The following is a 24,819-nucleotide window of genomic DNA, read 5'->3' as shown; positions in this document are numbered from 1 at the left end:
TTCAACCCCTAGCCTGGGAACCTCCATATGCCGCGGGAGCGGCCCAAGAAATAGCAACAACAACAACAACAACAAAGACAAAAAAAAAAAAGTAGTTGAATTTGTTCCTCACCAAATCTTTTATTAGAGTTCTCAAACTGAATGTCTTCTGTATTGTTTTTGTTGATTTCCCTATCCAGCTTTTGATGTGAATGTCACTTAACAATTAAAGGGATAAAGATTAGAAATAAAATAAAGAGGCTGTAGAATTCAGAAACCTTTGATGACCTGAGATTTAGTTATAGTTGACACTTAATGAAATCCAGCTTGATTTTCTTAGGTGGGTGTCTGTGATGAGCAATGGTCAATACAGAGACTACAATTAATTCATAGGATCCTTGCTCATATCTTCCATATTTATGGCCCTGTAGCTGATTGGTCTTCAAACTCCAACAGAAAAGCAGTTCATGTTGGACGCCTGAACATAATTTCATGGTGTCAAATTCAAATTCAAATTAAATACTGTGGAAGACAGTATTTAATAAATTCAAATCTTATTTGATACTTAATTGAACTAAATTTTCTTCCCAATATGTTATCTGTTCAGCATGGCATGTAACTATGTAACAGCACTTCTCAGAGTCAACAAATAAGTGAGATTACAGAGCAAATCACTGCCCCCAAATTGGAAAAAAAAAAAAAAAAAAAAACAAGCAGATACAGAGAATCACAACTTACTGGAGCAGAAACCAATAAGCAGAAACATATGTGGGAATAGCGTGAGATAGCAAAACCTGAACTGTGATCGATGAATTGCTAGAGGTTCAATATGGAAAGTCTGGGAGTTAAAAACTCCAGGGAACCCAGTAATAGAGGAATCCCCAGGCTTCTGTGAATTTTACTTCCAGGAGGTCTTCCAAGTTCTCACAGTGAATATCTGAGAAAAATCTCTCTTTTTTTTTTTTTTTTGGCACCTTGGATAGGGGAAGATACCAGAGGAATAACCATCTTAAGTCTAGAGGACAAAAGATAAAAATTACTTCTCCTCAGAAACTCGCAAGCAAGAGGAAAGTGGAGTGAAACATTTAAAATGTTGACAAGAAATAAACACCAACCTAGAATTCTATACCCCAAAAACATTATCCTTCAAAAGTGAAGAAGAAATAAAATATTATCAGAAAAAAACCCTGAGGAAATTGGTTACCAGTAGACCTGCTTTGCTAGAAGTTTTAAGATAAATAGTTCAGAGGGAAATAATATAGGTCAGAAACTCAGATCTGCAAAAGAAAGGAAGAGCATTGGAAAAGGAACAAGTGAAGGTAAGGATAAAAAGTCACTTTTGTTATTCTTAATTTATATACAAATAACAGTTTGTTTAAAATAATAATGTAATATATATAGCAAAACATATACACTTTTGAATCAAAAATATATATGTATTTGAATATATTATTCAAGTATACATGTATATGTACTTATATATAAGTAAAATGATAAGAGTAATGATACAAAGGATGGGTAGAAGGGAGGAATTAGAAATATTTTATTATTACACTTGCACTATGCATGAAATTATATAGTCTAATTTCAAAGTGGTTGTGAACTAACCATAATTATATATTGCAAACTGTAGGTCAAGCACTAAAAAGTTTTTAAAGGTATGAGTGAGTACTGAGAAAGGAGAGAAAATGGAATCATAAAATGCTTAATTAAAACCACAAAAGGCAAAAAAAAGTGTAAGTGGCAAAAATAGAAACAAAGAACAAGAACAACAAATAGAAAACAGTAATATATGTGGTAGATATGGATACAATTATATGAATTAATTTAAATATAAATCATCTAAATATACCAAGTAAAAGTCAGGGATTGTCAGAGTGGATCAAACAATAAAACCCAAATATATGCTGTCTGCAAGAAATCCACTTCAAATGTAAAGACACAAATGATTAAAAGTAAACAGGTGCAACAAACACATGAAAAAATGCTCAGCATCACTGATTATAAGAGAAATGCAAATCAAAACTACCATAAGATACTACCTCACACCAATCAGAATGACCCTCATTAATAAATCCACAAATAACAAGTGCTGCAGTTGTGGAGAAAAGGGAACCATCCTGCACTGTTGGTGGGAATGTCAACTGGTACAGCCACTATGGAGAACCATTTGGAGATACCTTAGAAATCTATACATAGAACTTCCATATGACCCCACAATCCCACTCCTGGGTGTATATCCGGACAAGAATTTCCTTAAAAAGACACATGCACCCGCATGTTCACTGCAGCACTATTTACAATAGCCAAGACGTGGAAACAACCTAAATGTCCATTGACAGATGATTGGATCAGGAAGATGTGGCATATATACACAATGGAATACTACTCAGCCATAAAAACGAATGACATAATGCCATTTGCAGCAACATGGATGGAGCTAGAGAATCTCATACTGAGTGAAATGAGTCAGAAAGACAAAGACAAATACCATATGATATCACTTATATATAGAATCCAATATAAGGCACAAATGAACATTTCCACAGAAAAGAAAATCATGGACTTGGAGAATAGACTTTTGGCCGCCCAGGGGGAGAGGGAGGGAGTGGGAGGGATCGGGAGCTTGGATTTATCAGACACAACTTAGAATAGATTTACAAGGAGATCCTGCTGAGTAGCATTGAGAACTATGTCTAGATACTTATATTGCAACAAAACAAAGGGTGCAAAAAAATGTATACATGTATGTGTAACTTGGCCCCTATGTGTATAGTGGAAAAATAAATAAATTTTAAAAAATTAAATTAAAAAAAAGTAAACAGGTGGAGAAAGATAAACTGTGCTAACACTGATCAAAAACATGGGCACTATACTTGTCGTCTTTGGAGAAGATAAAAGTTATCAGAGATAAAGAGGGGCATGCATAATCATAAAGAAGTCAGTCCTTCAGAAGGACAAAATGATCCTTAATTGTATGTGCCTAACAACAGAGCAGCAAAACACATGCAGCAAAAACCAGTAGAACTACAAGGAGAAATTGATAAATCCACTGTTATAGTTGGAGACTTTATTACCCCTCTCTCAGAGAAACTGGACAGATCCAGCAGGTATAAAATCAATAGGACATAATTGAACAAAACAGAACCATCAATAATCGACTGAATATAATTGACATCTATAGACAACATAATCAAACACAGCTGATTTCATATTCTTTTCAAGCTCGTATTGAACAGTCATTGAGACTGATCACATTCTGGCTTACAAAACACACAATAAAATTTAAAAAGCAAATCATACAGTGACTTCCCTTAGACCATAGCTGAATTAAAATAGATATCAGTAACAGAAAGATAGCTGGAAAATCCAAAAATACTTGGAGATTGAACAACATACTTCAAATAACATATACATGAAAAAAGAAATCTCAAGAGAAATTTTAAAATATTTAAATTAGATGAAAGTGAAAATACAACTTAAAATTTGTTGAACATAGCCAAAGAATGCTTACAGGGACATTTATAATATTAAGTGCACATATAAAGAAAGAAGAAAATCTCAAAAATCAGTCATATAGGCTTCCACTTTAAAATTAGAAAACAAGAGCAAATTAAATAAAAACTTAGAAAAGAAATAAAAATTAGAACAGAAATCAGTAAAATTGAAAAAAGAAAATCAATAGAGAAAACAAACAAGACAAATACCTGGTTCTTTGAAAATATCAATTAAATTGATAAGCCTCTAGCCAGGCTTAAAAAAAAAAAAGAGAGAGATAGAACAACACATTAGTAATGTCAGAAATGTTTTGGAATACAGGGAACTGTGTATGACTGAGTCACTTTTCTGTACAACAGAAATTGAAGAAAAATGTAAATCAACTATAAAAAAAAAGAAAAGAGGGGACATCAGTACAGATCTTGTGGACTTTAAGAGCATAATAAAGGAATACTATGAACAACTCTATGCCAACAAGAAAATTTGGATGAAATGGACTGACCCTTTGAAAGTCACAATCTGCTAAAACTCACATCAGAAGAAATAATCTGAATAGAAATACACTTATTTGAAAAATTGAATAAAAAATTATTCAGTTATGTTCTGAAACAGAAACCACAAGATCCATGTGGAGTCACTGGTGAATTTTACCACACATTTAAGGAAGAAATTATAACAATTCTACATAATCCCTTCTAGAAGATAGAAGTAGAGGAAATATTTCTTAACTCATTCATTGAAAAAAAATCTCAGCAAATTCCCTCTACTTGATAAAGAATATCTAAAAAAACCCTACAGATAACATCGTAATTAATGGTGAGAAATGAATCTTTTCTGCTAAGATCACAAACAAGGGAAGGATATGTCCTCTCACCACTATTTTTCAACATCATACTGGAAGTCAAAGCTAATGCATTAAGAACATGAAGGATGTACACCAGTTGATAAGGAAGAAGCAAAACTTTATGTTCACAATGACGTGATCCTATGTGGAGAAAATCTAAAAGCATCAACTGAAAAACTCCTGGAACTAATAAGTGATATAGCAAGGTTTCAGAATACATTATTAATGTACAAGGTTCATTTGCTTCCTGCAGGAGTGAACAAAAGAATTTTGTAATTAAAAATGCATTACTGTTTACATTTGCATCCCTGAAAATGAAATAGGTAGAAATCTAATTAAATGTGTATAAGATCTATGTGAAGAAAACAATGACTCTTGATTATGAAATCAAAAAACTAAATAAATATGCAGCACTATTCACAATAGCCAAGACATGGAAACAACCTAAATGTCTATCAACAGATGAATGGATTAAGAAGATGTGGTGTATATACACAGTGGAAATCTACTCAGCCATAAAAAAGAACAAAATAATGCCATTTGCAGCAACAGGGGTGGAACTGGAGACTCATACTAAGTGAAATCAGAAAGAACGATAAATGCCATATGGTATCACTTATATCTGGAATCTAATATGTGGCACAAATGAACCTTTCCACAGGAAAGAAACTCATGGACTTGGAGAACAGACTTGTGGTTGCCAAGGGGAAGAGGGAGGGAGTGAGATAGACTGTGATATGGGGGTTAATAGATGCAAACTGTGGCATTTGGAGTGGATAAGCAATGAGATCCTGCTCTATACCACAGGGAACATATCTGACCACTTGTACGGAACATGATGGAGGCTAATGTGAGAAAAAGTATATATCTATATATGACTGGGTCACTTTGCTGTACAGTAGAAATTGACAAAATGCTCTAAATAAATGATAAACAAAAAATAAAATCATAAAATACATAAAAGTTCACACAGTTAGCTTGAAAAAAAAAAACCAAATAAATGGAGAGATATTCCATTGTCATGGTAGGAATGTTTTCAATTTTTCAAAAATCTTCAATATTTTCAAGATGTCACTTCTTCCCAGATTGATTTACAGATTCAATGAAATTCTGACGAAAATCCAAGCAAATTATTTGTAGGTGTTGATAACTGGTTCTAACTTTTATGTGGAAAGGCAAAAGACACAGAGTAGCCAGCTCAGTATTGGAGGAAAACAAAGTTGGAGACTGATACTACATGCCTTTAAGACTTATTGTGACAACTATATAACTTTAGTAATCAAGACATTCTAGTGGTGAAAAAATAGATAAATAGATCAGTGGAACACAACAGAGATCCCAGAAATGGAGCCACATAAATGTAGTCAACTGATCTTTGAAAAGGAGCAAAAGCAGTACAGTGGATCAGAGACAGTTCTTTCAACAAATGGTGCCAAAACAACTGGATAGCCAAAAAAATGTAGACACAGATTTACATCTTTTATAAAAATGAACTCAGCTGTTCAAGATTAAATGACTGTAAGTGTCTGGGTTTATTTCTGGGTTCTCTATTCTGTTCCATTGATCTGCTTTTATACCAGTATCATACTGTCTTGATTGCTGTGGCTTTGTAATATTGTCTGAAGTCTGGGAGAGTTATGCATCTTGCTTCCACCACCGCCCCGCCCCCTGCCCTAGGGTTGCTTGCAATTCTGGGCCTTTTACAGTTCCATATAAAATTTTTGATTATTTGTTTCAGTTCTATGAAAAATGTCATGGGTACTTTGATAGGGATCAAATTAAATCTGTAAATTGCTTTGGGTAGTATGGCCATTTAACAATATTAATCCTTCTAATCCAAGAGCATGTGATATCTTTCCATTTATTTGAATCTGCTTTAATTTCCTTGAGTAATGTTTTATAGCTCTCAGTTTATAAATCTTTCACCTCCTTGGTCAGGTTTATTCCTAGGTATTTTGGGGAGGTTATATTGCTTTATGGTTTTTAAATTCCTTTTCAAATATTTAATTTTTAGTATACAGAAATGCAACCAATTTCTGAATGTTAATATTGTATTCTGCTACTTTGCAGAACTCATTGATCAGTTTGAGTAGTTTTCATGTGGAGTACCTAGGATTTTCTGTTTATACTATCATGTTATCTGCGTATAGTGAGTTTTATTTCTTTCCTTCCAGTTTGGATACCTCTTATTAATTAATTAATTAATTAATTTTTGCCTGATTGAGCATCCTTATCTTGTTCCAGATTTTAGCAGGGAGGCTTTCAGCTTATCTCCATTGAGTACTTTATTGGCTCTAGGTTTGTCATAATGGCTTTTTTATTTTGTTGAAATTAGTTCCCTCTATACTCACTATAGTAAGAGTTTTTATCATGAATGGATGTTGAATTTTGTTGAATGCATTTTCTGCATCTATTAAGATGATCATGTACTTTTAGACTCTTCTTTTGTTAATGTGGTGTACTACATTGATTAATGTTTGTATGTTGAACCCTCTCTGTAAACTTTGGATGAAGCCCACTTGGTCATGGTGTATGATCTTTTTTATGTTTTGTTGGATTCGGTTTGCTAAAATGTTGTTGAAAATTTTTGCATCTAAAATTATCAAAGATATTGGCCTAAAATTTTCTTTTTTGGTGATATCTCTTTCTGATTTCTGTTAGGGTGATGATGGCTTCATAGAATAGGCAGGCCAGAAATACACCCAGATACCTACAGTTAATTAGTCCTCAACAAAGGAGGCAAGGATATAAAATGGGGAAAAGATAAGTGGAAAACAATATGGAGGTTCTTCAGAAAACGAAATATAGAACTACCATATGATCCAGCAATTCCACTCCTGGGAAAATAACCAGACAAAACTATAATTCAGAAAGATACATGCAACTCTATGTTCATAGCACTGTTCACAATAGCCAAGTCACGGAAACAACCTAAATGTCCATCTATAGATGAATGGATTAAGAAGATGTGTTACATGTATACAGCAGAATACTACTCGGCCATACAAATGAATGAAATAATATCATTTGCCACAACATGGATGCAACTAGAGAGTCTCATACAAAGTGAAATAAGTCCAAAAGAGAAATACAAATATCATATGATATCACTTAAATATATCTATATACAAAAACAGAGTCGTGGACATGGGTAGTAGACTTGTGGTTGCCAGTTGGGGGGAGGGGAATGGGAGGGACTTGGAATTTGGGGTTAGTAGATGCAAAGTATTACATTTAGAATTAAATGCCCATTAAAAGCTCTGGGAGGGAGTTCCTGTTGTGGCTCAGTAGTAGCAAACCCGACTAGTATACATGAAGACACAGGTTCAATCCCTGGCCTTGCTCAGTGGGTTAAGGATCTGGTGTTTCCATGAGCTGTGGTGTAGGTCATAGACATGGCTTGGATCCCATGTTGATATGGCTGTGGTGTAGACTGGCAGCTGTGGCTACAATTCGACCCCTGGCCTGGGGACTTCTATATGCTGTGGCTGTGGGCCTAAAAAAAGACCAAAAAAAAGAGACACCATCCCCCCCAAGTAAAGCTCTGGAGAATGCAACTCTACACAGATTATCTGCTCTCCTAATAAATGTAAATATTAAACTAAAATAGTAATCCTTTTATTTATTAAATAGTTAAACAAGCTATATAAAGAGAAAAATTAAGGAATACTTTTCACCTTGAAAGAGCTAAAAATGATCTACATTAAAATAAATGACTGCAAAGCCTCAGGCCAAGTTTTACAAATTCCTGCAAATTGTCTTGCTTAGAGACTAAAACCAATTAATTAGAATGAAAATTCTTATTTTTCCCCTACAAATTTGAAAGAATATATTTGTGCTATTTTGGCTCTCTTTTGAGTATATTCGTGACTTTAAAATGTACTGCTTTCTATGGGAAAATGTATGCCTTTTCATATATATACATGTATATATACATATATATACATATACATATACATATATATATATATATAGACTGCTATATTAAAACATCATGGTAACTACAAGCCAAAAATCTACAATAGATGTATTGCACATATAAGAAAACGGAATCCAAACACACCACTAAAGATTGTCACCAAATCACAAGGAAACAAAAGAGAAAGTATAGAAAAAGACCTTTAAAACAAATCCATAACAATTAACAAAAGGGCAATAAGAACATATATCACTAACTACCTTAAATGGTAAATGGACTAAATGCTCCAACCAAAACACATAGACTGGCTGAACTGATACAAAAGCAAGACCTATATGTTTGCTGTCTACAAGAAAATCACTTCAGATCTAGAGACACATAGAGACTGAAGATAATGGGGGTGGAAAAAGGTATTCCATGCATAAGGGAATCAAAAGAAAGTTGGAGTAGGAATACTAAAATCAGACAAAATAGATTTCAAAGTAAAGACTGTTAAAAGAGACAAAGCAGGACACTACGTAATGATCAAGGGATCAATCCAAGAATATATAACAATTGAAAATGAATATGCCCCCAACATAGGCAATACCTCAATAGAAAAGGCAAATGTTAACAAATAGAAAAGGGAAAACTGACAATAACACAATACTGGGGGACTTTAACACCCCATTTACATGAATAGATCATCCTGACAGAAAACTGATAAGAAAAATACAGGTCCTAAATAATACATGATACCCAGTAGACTTAGCATTCCATCCAAAAGTACCAGAAACACATTCTTTTCAAATTCACATGGGACATTCTCCAGGATAGATCACCTACTGGGCCACAGTGTAGGCCTCAGTAAATTTAAGAAAATTGAAATGTATCAAGCAACATTTACAACTGTAGTACTTTAAGACTAGGGAAAAAAAAACTATAAGAAAATAAACTGGAAAAACAGACATGGTAGGCTAAACAATGTGCTAGTAATCAACCTATGGATCACTAAAGAAGTCAAAAAGGAAATTAAAAAAATACCTGGATTTAAGTGAAAATAAAAACACAATGACCCAAAACCTATGGGATGCAGCAAAAGCACTTCAATGAGGGAAGTTTATAGCAATACAAGCTTACTTCAGGAAACAAGGAAAACCTCAAATAACCTAATGATACACCTAAAGCAACTGGAGGAAGAACAAACAAAACTTAAAGTTATTAGATGGAAAGAAGTCATAAAGATTAGAAAAGAAATCAATGAAATAGAGACCAAATAAAAGTAGAAAAGATCAACAAAACTAAAAGCTGGTTCTTTGAAGAGATAAACAAATTTGATAAATCTTTAACCAGACTCATCAGGGAAAAAAAGGAAGAGTGCCCAATAAATTCAGAAATGAAAAAGAAGTTACAACTGACACCAAGAAATAGAAAGGATCAGAGGAGACTACTACAAGCAGCTATATGACAGTGAAATGGACAGTCCAGAAAAAAATGGGCACATTCTAGAAAGTTTCAATCTTCCAGATGAACCAGGATGAAAGAAAAGCTGTAAAAGGACCAATTTCAAGTACTGATATTGGTTAGTGATTTAAAAACTCCCAACAGAAAAGGTCCAGGACCAGATGGCTTCACAGGTAAAATTCAATCATTTAGAGAGGAGTTAACATCCATCCTTCTGAAACTATTCCAAAAATTTGCAAAGGAACACTGCAAAACTCATTCTGTGAGGCCATCATATCCCTGATTCCAAAACCAAAAAAGGACATCACAAAAGAAGAAAATTAAAGGGAAATATTACTAATGAGCATAGACACAAAAATCCTCAAAAAAATACTAACAAACTGAATCCAACAATGCATTAAAAGGATCATATACCAAGATCAGGTGGAGTTTATCCCAGAGATCCAAGGATTTTTCAATATTCACAAAGCAATTACTGTGATACACTGCATTCATCTAAATAGATACAGAAAAAGCTTTCAATAAATTCAACATCCATTTATGATTAAAAACTCTTCAAAAACTGGGCATAGATGGAACCTAACTCATCATAATAAAGGCTGTATATGACAAACCCACAGCTAATGTCTTTCTCAATGGTGAAAAACTCAAAGCACTTCCTCTAAGATCAAGAACAAGACAAGGATGTCCACTGTTGCCACTTTTATTCAGTAAGTTTTGGAAATCCTAGCCATGGAAAAGAAGAAATAAAAAGAATCTGAATTGGAAAAATAGTAAAACTTTCCCTGTTTGAAGGATGACATGATACTATACATAGAAAATCCTAAAAATGCTACCGGAAAACTAGTAGAGCTCCTCAATAAATTCAGTAAAGCTGCAGGGTACAAAATTAATACACAGAAATCTCTTGGATTTCCCTAAACTAACAATGAAAGATCAGAAAGAGAAATTAAACAAACAATCCCATTTATCAGCACAACACAAATAAAAAGCTTAGGAATAAACCTACCTAAGGAAGCAAAAGACCTGTGCTCCGAAAACTATAAGAGGCTTTTGAAAGAAATCAAAGATGACACATATGGAAGGATATACCGTATTCTTAGATTAGAAAAAAAAAAACCAATATTCTCAAAATCACTATATACTACCCAAGGCAATTTACAGATTCATTGCAATCCATATCAAATTACCAATGGCATTCTTCACAGAGCTGTATCAAAAAAAGTTTTAATTTGTATGGAAACACAAAAGACCATAGATAGCCAAAGTAATCTTAAGAAAGTAAAACAGAGGTGGAAAAATCAGGCTCCCTTACTTCATCCTATACTGCAAAGCTATAGTAATCAAAAACAGAAATACAGATCAATAGAACAGGATACAAAGCCCCAAAATAAACCCACGCACCTATGGTCAACTAATCTATGACAAAGGAGGTAAGAATATATGGTAGAGGAAAGCATCTCTCCAGCAAGTGGTTCTGGGAAAACTGGACCACTACATGAAAAAGAATGAAAGAAAAACATTTTCCAACACTATACACAAAAATAAACTCAAAGTGGATTAAAGCCCTAAATGTAGGACCAGATATTATTATTTCTTATTATTATTTCCCCAATACAGTTTTTTTTTCTACTGTACAGCATGGTAACCCAGCTACACATACATGTATACATTCTTTTTTCTCCCATTATCATGCTCCATCATAAGTGACTAGACATAGTTCTCAGTGCTACACAGCAGGATCTCATTGCTAATCCATTCCAAAAGCAATAGTTTGCATCTATTAACCCCAAGCTCCCAATCTGTCCCACTCCCTTCCCCTCTGTGTAGGCAACCACAAGTCTGTTCTCCAAGTCCATGATTTTCTATTCTGTGGAAAGGTTCACTTGTGCCATATATTAGATTCCAGATATAATGATATCTTATGGTATTTGTCTTTCTCTTTCTGTCTTACTTCACACAGTATGAGGATCTCTAGTTCTATTCACAATAGCCAAGGTATGGACACAACCCAAATGTCCATTGATAGATGATTGGATTAAGAAGATCAGATATTATTAAACTCAGGAAAACATGCACAGAACACTCTTTGAAATTAATTGCATAAACAAAACACAAAGACAATCTACAGAAGAGGAGAAATTTTTTGCAAACAATGCTAATGCAAATTGATTAATCTCCAAAATATACAAACAGCTCACTATTAAATGTCAAAAAAGCAAACATCCCAATCATAAATAGACATTTCTCCAAAGAAGGCATCCAGATGGCCAGTAAGCACTTGAAAAGATGCTCAATAGTGAGAATTATTGGAGAAATGCAAATCAAAACTTCTGATGGAAGTTCCTTACCAAACTGAAATAGAGTTACCATATGATCCAGCAATTCTCTTTCTAGGCATATATCCAGAGAAAACCATAATTTGAAAAGATGCATGCACCCCAATGTTGATAGCAACCCTGTTTACAATAGTGTAGACACGGAAGCAACCTAATTGTCTATTGACAGATGAATGAATAAAGATGTTGTGGTATATATACACAATTGAATATTAGTCAGCCATAAAAAAGAATTAAATAGTGACATTTGCAGCAGCATGTATGGACCTAGAGATTATCATACTATGTGAAGTAAATTGAACAAAATCATGTGATATTGCTTATATGTAGAACCTAAATAACAGATGCATATGAATTTATATACAAAACAAATAGATTCACAAACATAGAAAACAAATTTATGACTACCAAAGGGAATGAAGGAGAGGAATAAATTAGGAGTTTGGGATTTATATATACATACTACTATATATAAAATAGATAACCAACAAGGACCTTCTGTATAGCACAGGGATCTATACTCAATATCTTGTAATAGCCTATAATGGAAAAGAATGTAAAAAATATATGTATATATACATATTTATATGTATAACTGAATCACTTTACAACATCATAAATCAACTATATTTCAGTAAAAATTTTTTATGGTAATAATGCTTTATTTATTTACATGTCACTTTTCCAGGAAACTCAAAGTATAAAATTATCGTATTGAACAATGGCAGCTGTATGAGGTAAATAATTTTACAGTTAGAAAGCATTTCAGCATTAGCATGACTTATTTTAGAAGGAGGTATTTCTGTGATTCTGGAGTTTACATGTATCTGTTAGTAGGTTTTCTTTTTGCTCTGATGGTTGCATAAAGACATTAAAGGTGGGATTTAGTGGATTATATTGAGTTTTACTTTTTTTCCAATTCTCTCTTGGTCCCAACATCTAAATCTTTTTTTAAATGTATTATAAATATTTTCTATAATAAAAATTCAAACAGAAAAAAATTAAAATATTTGTTTAATTCATGTAAACATAAACCATTACATGATAAAACATACTTTATGAAAAATTATTATAAAACAAAAATTTTGAGAAAAATGGTTTTACATTTTTATTTTTGCAAATCTTTAACATTTGGCTTAGTAGAAGACAGTTGTATTCTTATATCTGCTTCTCCATGCAAACTGTTGCCATCTATTGTTTTGGTTGAAGAATATGAAGAAAATCAGGCCAGATAGGTAGAAAGTAACCTACACACTGTGAGAAGATATGTGAAATGTTGCTACCAGCAAGAATTTAATTTCCAAAATATACAAACATTTCATACAACTCAATAACAAAAAAAAAAACCCAAACCAAAAAATGACCAGAAGACCTAAATAGACATTTATCCAAAGAAGACATGCAGGTGGCCAATAGGCACATGAAATGATGCTCAACATTGCTAGTTATTACAGAAATGTAGATTGAAACTAAAATGGTGTTATCACCTCACACCAGTCGGAATGGCCATCATCAAAAAATCTAAAAATAATAAATTTTGGTGGGTGTGGAGAAAATGGAACCCTCCTACACTGTTGGTAGGAATGTAAATTGGTACAACTACTGTGAAGAACAGTATGGTGGCTCCTCAAAAAATTAAAAATATAAATACCATATATTCCAGCAGTCCCACTCCTGAACATATATCCAGAGAAAACCATAATGTGAAAAGATGCACGCACCTCAGTGTCATAGCAGCACTATTTACAATAGCCAAGAAGTTCCCTGGTAGCTCAGTGGGTTAAGGATCTGGTGTTGTCACTGTGGCACAGGTTCACTCACTGGCCTAGAAACTTCTGCATGCCACATGGATGGGCAGAAAAAAAACCCAGAACCAAACATTCAATAGCCAAGACATTGAAGCAACCTAAATGTCCATTGACAGGAATGGATAAAGAAGATGTGGTGTATGTACACAATGGAATATTACTCGGCCATAAAAAAGAACAAAATAGTGACATTTGCAGCAGCATGGATGGACCTGGAGATTAGCTCTCTAGCAAATGTTCTATTTAAGAGTGAACATGAACATGCTTGTGTTCCTATCACTTTTGGTTGATGAATAGGTATTTCTTTTATAATCCATTTTAGTCTATCTTGTCATAACATTCATTCATTTTTAGATGTAACCATAAGAACTATACAGAGGAAAATTATGACCTCTTTCACACAAATACTTGAATATATTATCTTCTCTTAGTATTTTTCTGAGTGAATACCTTCAGTAACAGTACTTAATATGAAGTAGTTTCAGAACTCATGCCCTCAGTAACAGTACTTAATATGAAGTAGTTTCAGAACTCATGCCACCCTGACCTTCAGTGTGTTTCTGTGCATAACTCTAGTTTATCTCTGTCCTTCAAAGTAGCTACAAATATGGTGTGATCATATACAAAGGTAGGCATATAAACCCACACTACACTGCAGTTCAAGCTCTGTTTGCCTTTTAAGTAACCACATCATACGTTGAGCTTCTAGTCAGTTAAGGTCTCTATCTCTTCTTTATATGAGTAGCTTTCAAAGTTCCATTCATCTTCTGTGTGTGCAATCTGGTTTATATTTATCCCTGTTAAATTTAATCTCGATTTCAGTCAGAAATTTACTATGTTTTTTTTTTTAATCTTTACTCTGCTATCCAGGTTTAACCTAGCTTATGTTTTTATATTATTTGTCAGTTGTATATCTTGCTCGAGAAAGGATTTTGCTTATTCTTAGTTGGCCAGTCATTGTTCCTGTCCCCACCCATTTTTTGATAAGTATTTTGGGGTCTCCATCTATGATAATTGAAATAATAACTGAGGAAATAGAGAAGAGTTCATAGACATACCTATTAAAAACTTCCTTTCAGGTTGAAATGGATCTATTAGTAAGTAATTATTTTTTAATATGGTAAGTAATTTTTTTTAATATAACTATCTTTCCAACAGTAAGCTTATTATTATACAACCATATATCTCTCCACTTTGGAGAAAAGCCCAGTGAAATTCTGTCCTTGAAGTACCTTTTTGTCTTCTTGCAGAACATTTTTTAACTACTAGATGCATGCAGTTATCTGCATGTTGGAACCTCTTAACCCTTTCAGGCTCTTAAAACACAGTGATTCTAGAGGTCTTTGGATATGTTATATCTATTTTGTGGATTGAATCATGTAGCTCAAATAATTGATGAATAGTTCTAACCTCATTTTCTGTTTTTCAAACTTCCACTTTCAAGTTTATTTCTAGAATGTTATGTTTTTAAATAGCAAGAAGTTTATTTGATGTGTATTTTAATGAAGTCTAATCACTTTTGTTATACATGTATGGATAAACTACTTTGTAGAAATAAAATTCCACACAAATATTTGGTTCACAATTTGATTGATCTAAGAGGTTCTTCAAATTTTGATTCTTATACCATGGATTTCTTTGAGGTTAATTAGTTCAAATCTGAAGGCACAGTACTGAGAGTGTAATACAAACAGAATAAGCTGTCACTATGAAATGAAATTAAATAAGCAAGCATCTAGGTCCAAAGATGTTTTTATTATCTGGAGTGCCCAAATCAGTACTAACTATGCACTTAAAGCTTTCCTTTTTCATGTTTCTTTAAAGTTCAGGAGAGAACAGAAATATATCAATAATGAGCAAACTTGTGTATACTGTTGCTTTTTCAGCAGATTTTTCTTTCGTATTGTTTAAATTATAGCTGCAAACTTTCTGTTGATAAGGGAAAGTTATGTCATTACCTATCTGTGTTAAACATTGTGTTTGTTATATGATGTTTCACACAATGCTTGTTAAATCTAGCTAGAAATATCCAAAAAGCCTACAAGAATATCTAAGAACACATCAGAGATAGCCACTGAAAGATACAAATAAGTACAATATTTAACAATTTGAACCTATGAGCGTTTTGAGAATGTGAGCTCCCAAAAGCAGGCCCTACTATTAATTCTTTGGGGGTGGGATGGGGGAAGTGTGTATATATATTTTTTCATTCTCCTTTATTAATCTTAGATTGTATTCAGATAAATAAAAAATAAGCAAATAAAACTTATGAGGAAACAAGTAGCTGTGACAGAGAACAACTTCAGATAGAACAGCAGTGAAATCTTTTGTGGAAGTTGATATTTTTTTTTCTTTGGTTTTTTTAGGGCTGCACCTGTGGCATATGGAGGTTTCCAGGCTAGGGTCCAATCGGAGCTGTAGCTGCCAACCACAACCACAGCCACAGCAACGTGGGATCTGAGCCACGTCTGCAACCTATACCACAGGTCACGGCAACGCCGGATCCTTAACCCACTGAGCAAGGCCAGTGATCAAATCTGCAACCTCATGGTTCCTAGTTGGATTTGTTTCTGCTGCACCACGATGGGAACTCCCTAAACTCAGGTTTTTAAAATTAGGTAAAGTTATTCATGTGTAGCCAAGGATTTATCAACTAATTTTGTTATGAACAAATCACAATAAAATTTAACTATTTAAAATAACAACACACAATTTTCTGTGGTTTTTACAATTTTGGCAACTGGGGCTGCTCTCAGTTGTGATGGTTATCTCTGGTCCACATGGTGTGATCTGGGTTCCCTTGTACAATTGCAAGTTAGGTGATAGTCATTGACTCTACCCACATATGTCTCATGGTTGGCTTTTTGTCAGAAGTCACAACAGAGCAACTGGACCATATGTCACATACTCTTCAGCAGGCCAGCCAAGGTTTCTTCACATGGTAGTAGACTCAGAGTTTCCAAGATCAGCAAGAGAGGATTTCAATGCATAAGCTTTTTTAAAGCCTCCTTTTGCATCATGTTCGCTAATGATCTGTTAGCCAAAGAAAGTCACATGGCAGAGTCTAAATACATAGGATGGAAATATAATCTCTTCATCCTGATGAAGTGGGTATGAGTGCACATACAGTTGTAGGAAGAATTTTATCTATTTTGTAATCAACCACATAAAGTAAGGGCTTTTTATGAGGAGGAAAGCATTTTGTGTAAGGCCTTAAGACAAGAAAGTGTTTGATGTGTTTGTTGAGCTAGAAGACCAGCGAATTGGAAAGTAGCTCAAGATAAAGGATAATAATGAACTCGAACTGGATCATGCAGAGTCCTGTAGACCATTGTAAGGAGTCTGATCTTATTCCAAATGTAAGAAGGCAACATTAAGTAAGTGACAAGAAAGAAAGAGATCTTAGTCTCTTTAGTCTTCTAAAGAGATCTTAGTCTCCTTAGGAAATACTGCTGAAAGATTGATGAAGGTAAGTCGGAAAAGTATTTTTGTTTTGCTGAAAGGACATTAAGATGAAAGGACTTCCTTTATTATAAGGCTATAGTAAGAGATGTGATTATCGCATTAGAATAGACAGGAAAGTAATGGAATAAAATAGAAGCCAACCCATGCATATCTGGCCTCTTAATAACAACATGGCATTTTAGAACAGTGGAAGAAAACAGGGTCTTTGCAATAACTGGGCTATACCAATTAATAACTACTTCAAATTAGAATGAAGATTATACCTAATGTGCACCGTACGTGAAAACTCAATTTCAGGTAGGTTATAGAATGATGAAACATTAAATGCACCTTGGGAAAGGGTAAGAATTCTTAAATAAGATGCAAAGAGTGTTAACCATAAAGGAAAATTTTCTTTAAAATTAAGAACTTCATTTCATCAAAAGACTTGATGAAAAGAGTGAAAAGACAAACCAGAGAGAAGGAAAAAAATATTTCCAGCACATCTAACCAATAACAACAGATAACCAGGTTAAGTAAAAATGCTTACAAGTTTATAAGAAAAATCAGATAACGCAATAAAAAATAGGATAAAGACTCAAATACGTCCTTCATAAAAATAAACATTAACAGAAAGTGACAGAAAAAGTCTGGCAGAGGGGAAGCAAAGCCATCTAGATAAATCAGATAATAGTTTAAATAAGAAGGTTTTTCTGTATTCTCAAGGCTCTGCTTGCCTCATTTACGTAACTTTTACCCTTCATGTAACTTAAAAATATTTATTAAACCCAAGGCCACCAAATATTAATCACTGTTCTTGATTTTTCACAACTACCAAAGTGAGAAAAGCGTCTATACCATGTATACTCCCATCATGCCTCAGTGGACTAAGGTCAGGCCTGGTTTGAGGAAGTTTTCCAAAGCTCTAGCCAAAACTTAGGGACTATGAAGAAGAAAACAGGGAAGAATGGCTCTGGTTAATATTTACTGATTATGTAGCTTCTGTTGTGGCTCAGCAGAAACAAACTCGACTAGTATTCATGAGGATGCAGGTTCCATCCCTGGACTCGCTTAGTGGGTTAAGGATCTCGTGTTGCTGTGACCTCTAGTGTAGGTCACAGATGCGGCTCAGCTGTGGCATGGCCGCGGCTCTGGTGTAGGCTGGCAGCTGTAGCTCTGATCCAACCTCCAACATGGGAACTTTCCACATGCCACAGGTGCTGCCCTAAAAAAAATGAAAAAATAAAAAAAAAGGAAATGATTACTGATCATTTACTATGTACCAGGCACAATGCAAAATGGTTTATGAGGATTACTTCATTTAATTCTCACAGTATCCTCACTGATGAGAAAATTTGGTGTTAAGTAACAGGAATTCTGCTATCAGACTTTGTGCTGCTCACCTAAGTGCCTCCTTCCTAAGTACCTTTTAATAGCTTCTTTCTTAAGTAGTCCACTGGGAATGGAGGAAAGTCTCATCATATTTCCCAGCTGTTAAGACGATCCCAGAATTACAAGTTTTGTTGCCTTATCTACTTCCTGACATACCTTAGGCATTGACCTGTTTTTGGCTTTGAGGTCCAGAAAGGTGCAAAATATATAAGAAAGTCCTATGCGTGGTGTAAAGTGAAGAATGACATCCTCTTTCCCTCACCTCTCTTCATGAGTGCATGTCCATACAAGGCTGTAAAACCTTGCAAGAGTCAGCTTATTTGCTGTGATGGGAGGGGGATAGATGGGGAATTTGTAATCCTGGGACCTCACACTTTCTTAACTAGGGTTGGTTAATTAGAGATATAGGTATACTTAATGTTTTCAGATACTATATTTTATCATTTAGCATTATATAAAAATAGTAAAAAAAAATAATTAAAACTTCTGAGTTTTTCACACATTTCTAGTTTCTTCTCACTTTGCAAGGTAACATTTCTTTCATTTTGATTATGTCACAGAAAGAGATATTACCTGCTTCTCATAAATACTTTCATTGATGTTAACAAAATATATAAAGTCAGGCTCTCAAGGCAACCAGTCTCATACTGAACTAAGAAAAAATTGTTTTTGCTTATGTTTTGCAGACTTTGGATAATGACATGAGTACAGATGATGACAATGAATATGCAGAAGAAAAGGAAAGCTACATCTGTGCAGTATGCCTGGATATTTATTTCAACCCCTACATGTGTTACCCTTGCCACCACATCTTCTGTGAGCCCTGCTTACGGACTCTTGCCAAAGACAATCCTGCAAGCACTCCCTGCCCATTGTGTCGGACGATTATTTCCAGAGTCTTTTTCCAGACAGGTAGCTGTTGTCTTTCATCAACATGATTGACTGTTATTTTTACTACCTCTTTTTTTCCAATTGTAAGGGTAATTTATGAATTATTATGAGAAAGTTATTAAATATCATATACAGGGAGTACCCATTGTGGCGCAGCAGAAACGAATCTGACTAGTATCCATGAGGTTGTGGGTTTAGTCCCTAGATTCACTCAGTGGGTTAAGGATCTGGCATTGCCATGAGCTGTGGTGTAGGTCACAGATGCAGCTCAGATCTCTCATTGCTGTGGCTGTGGCATAGGCTGTCAGCTGCAGCTCTGATTTGACCCCTAGCCTGGGAACTTCCACGTGCCATGGTATGGCCATAAAAAGAAAAAAAAAATCACATACAGCATAGTTTTTTACTCTCTAGTTTATAGAGCAGTCCTTACCCAACTCATTAGAATTTTGTTAAAATCACATAATTATAGGAGTTCCCATCATGGCTCAGTGGTTAGCAAACCTGACTAGCATCCACGAGGATGTGGGTTCCATCCCTGGCCTTGGTCAGTGGGTTAAGGACCCAGCAACACTGTGAGCTGCAGAGTAGGTCACAGACACAGCTCAGATCCAGCCCAGCTGTGGCTGTGGCATAGACAAGCGGCTTCAGCTCCAACTGGACCTCTAACCTGGGAACCTCCATATGCCATAGGTGCAGCCCAAAAAGACAAAAGACAAAAGACAAAAAAAAAATCACAGAATTATAGATGAAAATAGTTCTTTATCTCTACTTCTCTACTCTATGCTGAAATCTTTTCTAAAACATCCTAACTAGTTGTTCAGCTTTAACTTGGACATCTTCAGTGTCAAGGACATTCCACTAAAATCTGAAGCAGCCCTGCTGATTATTTGTTCCTCATAGCTGCCCTTCACTACTCTTCATTCTTTGGCCCTTGTTTTTCACTCTAGAGTCTCAGAGAATAAAACTGTAAATATTTGAGAGTAACTATTGTGCCTTTGCCCCAAACTCCAAATTTTTTCAATCTTCTTACTGTTCTTAAGGTCTTTCTTCTTTCCCTAGAACAAAGTAAAATTGGAATAAAGATTTGTCTACCTGTATATCATGTACAGATGGAATATAACACAGTAATTTAAAATACACTAATGGAGAGAGGAAAAACTAATTAATGTGAAATATAGAAACCTGCTTAGAAGAAAGGGAAGGTTGAGAGAAGTAAGCAGAGCTGATATTTATTTATTTATGTTAAATTTTATTTTACTTATTTTTTAATTGTTATCTCCCCTATACAATTACTTTCTACTGTATAGCATATTGACCCTGTTACACATACTTGTACACATTCTATTTTCTCCTATTATCATGCTCCATCATAAGTGACTAGACATACTTCCCAGTGCTACACAGCAGGATCTCATTGCTAATCCATTCCAAAGTCAATAGTTTGCATCTATTAACCCCAAGCTCCCAATCCACCCCATTCCTTCCCCCTTGGCAACCACAAGTCTATTCTCCAAGCCCATGATTTTCTTTTCTGTTGAAAGGTTCATTTGTGCCATACATTAGATTCCAGATATAAGTGATATCATATGGTTATTGTCTTTCTCTTTCTGACTTACTTTACTCAGTATGAGAGTCTCTAGTTCCATCAGTGTTGCTGCAAATGGCATTATGTCATTCTTTTTTATGGCTGAGTAGTATTTCATTGTGTATATATACCACATCTTCCTAATCCAGTCATCTGTCAATGGACATTTGGGTTATTTCCATGTCTTGGCTATTGTGAATAGAGCTTCAATGAACATGTGGGTGCATGTGTCCTTTTTAAGGAAAGTTTTGTCCGAATATATGCCCAAAAGTGGGATTGCAGAGTCATATGGTAGTTCTATATTTAGTTTTCTAAGGTACCTCCATACTGTTCTCCATAGTGGCTATACCAGCTTACATTCCCACCAACAGTGCAGGAGGATTCCCGTTTTTCCACACCCCCTCCAGCATTTGTTATTTGTGACCTTATTAATGATGGCCATTGACTGGTGTGAAGTGGTATCTTGTGGTAGTTTTGATTTGCATTTCTGTAATAATCATTGATGTTGAGTATTTTTTCATGTGCTTGTTGGCCATCTGTATGTCTTCCTTTGAAAAATGTCTATTCAGGTCTTTTGCTCATTTTTCAATTGGATCATTGGTTTTTTTGTTGTTGAGTTGTATAAATTGTATATTTTAGAGATTAAGCCCTTGTCTACTGCATGGTTTGAAACTTTTGTCCCATTCTGTAAGTTGTCTTTTTGTTTTCTTTTGGGTTTCCTTTGCTGCGCATAAGCTTGTCAGTTTGATTAGGTCCCATTGGTTTATTTTGCTTTTATTTCTGTTGCTTTGGGAGACTGACCTGAGAAAATAATTGTAAGTTTGATGTCAGAGAATGTTTTACCTATGTTCTCTTCCAGGAGTTTTATTGTGTCCTGTCGTATATTTAAGTCTTTCAGCCATTTTGAGTTTGTTTTGGTGCGTGGTGTGAGGGTGTGTTCTAGTTTCATTGATTTGCATGCAGCTGTCCAAGTTTCCCAGTGAGAGTTGCTGAAAAGACGGTCTTTTTCCCATCTCACGTTCTTGGCTCATTTGTCACAGATTAATTGACTGTAGGTATCTGGGTTTATTTCTGGGTTCTCTGTTCTGTTCCATTGGTCTGTATGTCTGTTTTGGTACCAGTACCACACTGACTGTGGCTTTGTAATATTGCCTGAAGTCTGAGAGAGTTAGGCCTCCTGCTTGGTTTTTGTTCCTCAGAATTGCCTTGGCAATTCTGGGTCTTTTGTGGTTCCACATAAATTTTTGGATTGTTTGTTCTAGCTGATATTTATTGAGTGCACTACTGTGTACTAAACCTTAGGGAACGAAATTTCTATATCCACATTCTCACCTCAACCATAGAGGAGCCAAATGAGGATCAAAGTATGTACTTTATTAATAGTGAAACTGAAGAAAACACATGGCACATTTTTCTTCCTGGAAAGAAAATCCAAAGACACATTTGCAAGGAAGAATTGGTGTATGAAAATAATCTTTGCATATCTTAATGCAATCAGCTGCACTACAGGCTCTGTAATCAAAAAATGGAAAAAAAAAGTAAAGTCTTGCCTCTCCAATCTGCTTAGTGCTTGCAAACCAGACCATAAAATCACTGCATTGAGCTCATACATGGAGACAAAAGAACAGAGCAAGCACAGTGATTGTATCCAATAGAGAAATGTGGTCAGGAACACCAGGGTGTCATCCATCTCACCAAGCAGATCACTCTTCCTTTCTTGGAAAAGAGCAAGTAAGAGGTGGAGAGAGGGATAGGAATCAATTCTATGGGAGGACAGTAGCTTACTGGAAGTTCCTCTTCTCTGGCTTAAATTGAAGTGCAAAAAAAGGAAGTTCAGATCCTTTGCTATTTTCTTTGGAGTGAATGAAAGGTGAACCATGAAACTCAGTTTTATCTCTGACTATCTATGCAAGAAAGCATTTACTAAAAGCCTGTTTTGATGGCGAGCATCTAAGAGATGTACATAGTGATTTAGATACATATCCCTTCTTCCATGATCCAATTTAATGTTAATAGGGATTTTAAGATTGCTTTTCTTATGGTCTTAAAACAATTATTACTCAAGTTTTTCTTGGTTCACCTATCAAAACAATGCTATATTTTCTTTTTCTTTCCCCCAAATTGGTGTTTCTATATAAATCATATGGAGAATATTTATTCTAATTGAGATTATATTTGGTTGTATACTTTAGAATGTGGTAATAATAATGGGAATATACTACTTAATTATTTTTACCTGCTTCAAAAGGATTCCAGGTGTTTTAAAATTGATATTCAGTGAAATAGCAAAAGAAAAGAATTTATTAACTGAAATGGAATATAAAGACCAAGTGAAGATGGATGGGCGGATGCATAAGCCATATGGCCCTACCTAGTAACTACAATTAACGAAGTATTGGGTTTTAATATTCTGGCTGCCTAAGGAAAAATAAAGTAAGCCTTCAGTTAAATGATTCTCATGATCCTTGAAACCAAACATACCAATTCCTAAGGGTTGGCAAAGGGTTTTTTTTTAGCACTTTAAAATAAAATATTTATGTGCTTTCTAGGCATATTGAGAGATGGAGTACGCAATGTCCTCAAAAACATCCTCAGAGCAAATGCAATATCAGGTTTTCCAACATTTTATCTCATGATATTATTTAATAAGAGTTCAGGGTATATCAGAGTATAAGCAACATGGCTCATAGCCAAAAAAATATGGTCTGGTTTATCCTGTAAAAATAACTTTTAAAATTATGTAAGTAATGCAGTTTCATTATAGAAAAATCAACATGCAATTAAAATTATAAGCTAAAAATCATATATAGTCCTACCATCTAAGGACCACATGTAGTGAGTATTCTTCCAGAATATTTTGTATACATATATTTAATTTTTTTTTACAAAAAAAGAGATCTTATTGTACATAAGACATTTGATCTGCTTTTGCTTTACTTTAAATTCTTGTGATTATACCATAGTCTACTTAAGCTATCTACTATTTGATTATTTTATTTTATTTTATTTTATTTGTCTTTTTGCCATTTCTTGGGCTGCTCCAGCGGCATATGGACGTTCCCAGGCTAGGGGTCCAATCGGAGCTGTAGCCGCCGGCCTACGCCAGAGCCACAGCAATGCAAGATCTGAGCCACAACTGCAACCTACACCACAGCTCACCGCAACGCCGGATTGTTAACCCACTGAGCAAGGTCAGGGATCGAACCCGCAACCTCATGGTTCCTGGTCAGATTTGTTAACCACTGCGTCACAGCGGGAACTCCTACTATTTATTTATCATTCATTTATTTTACAGTATATGTGGATAAATATTTATTTATCCACATATCTGAGAATTTCATTGTAATGGATTTCCAAAAGTAGAATTAGTAAAGATTGTATGTGTTTTCTATGTATATATTACAAAATGATGCTTCAAAATTACTGCAAGCAGCAGTATACAAGGGCTTATTTCCTCAACACTCTGGACTATCCTTTTTTTCCTTTTTAAATCCCCTGCAATGCCTTTCCCTGACTTTCCTTTTGGTCTGATTTTTTTCTTGTTTATTGCAAGAAGATTTTTAAAAATTAGTGTCAGCTTTTGTCATATGTGGCAGATTACTTTCCTATTTTGTCATCTGTATTTATATTATGTTTATTATATTTTATGAGTGTGCAGAATTTCTGTATTTTATGTA

At 34.6% G+C, this 24,819-nt stretch overlaps 1 protein-coding gene across 3 annotated transcripts in view; it reads left to right on the top strand.

Moving 5' to 3' along the window:
* RNF180 (ring finger protein 180) overlaps positions 1-24,819 on the top strand; it is a 267,713-nt gene that overhangs the window by 186,252 nt on the left and 56,642 nt on the right. The window contains exon 5 of one of the 3 annotated variants that reach the window (XM_047753632.1): positions 19,353-19,578. In XM_047753632.1, coding sequence (XP_047609588.1) covers positions 19,353-19,578 — 226 coding nt within the window. Of the gene's footprint in view, positions 1-962; positions 1,106-19,352; positions 19,579-24,819 lie in introns of those variants that run through there. The other 2 variants (XM_047753710.1, XM_047753786.1) reach the window with 2 other exon arrangements.

Source organism: Phacochoerus africanus, chromosome 1 (genome assembly GCF_016906955.1).
Source record: "Phacochoerus africanus isolate WHEZ1 chromosome 1, ROS_Pafr_v1, whole genome shotgun sequence".
Lineage (NCBI taxonomy): Eukaryota > Metazoa > Chordata > Mammalia > Artiodactyla > Suidae > Phacochoerus > Phacochoerus africanus.
This window is presented reverse-complemented; position numbering and strand designations above follow the sequence as displayed.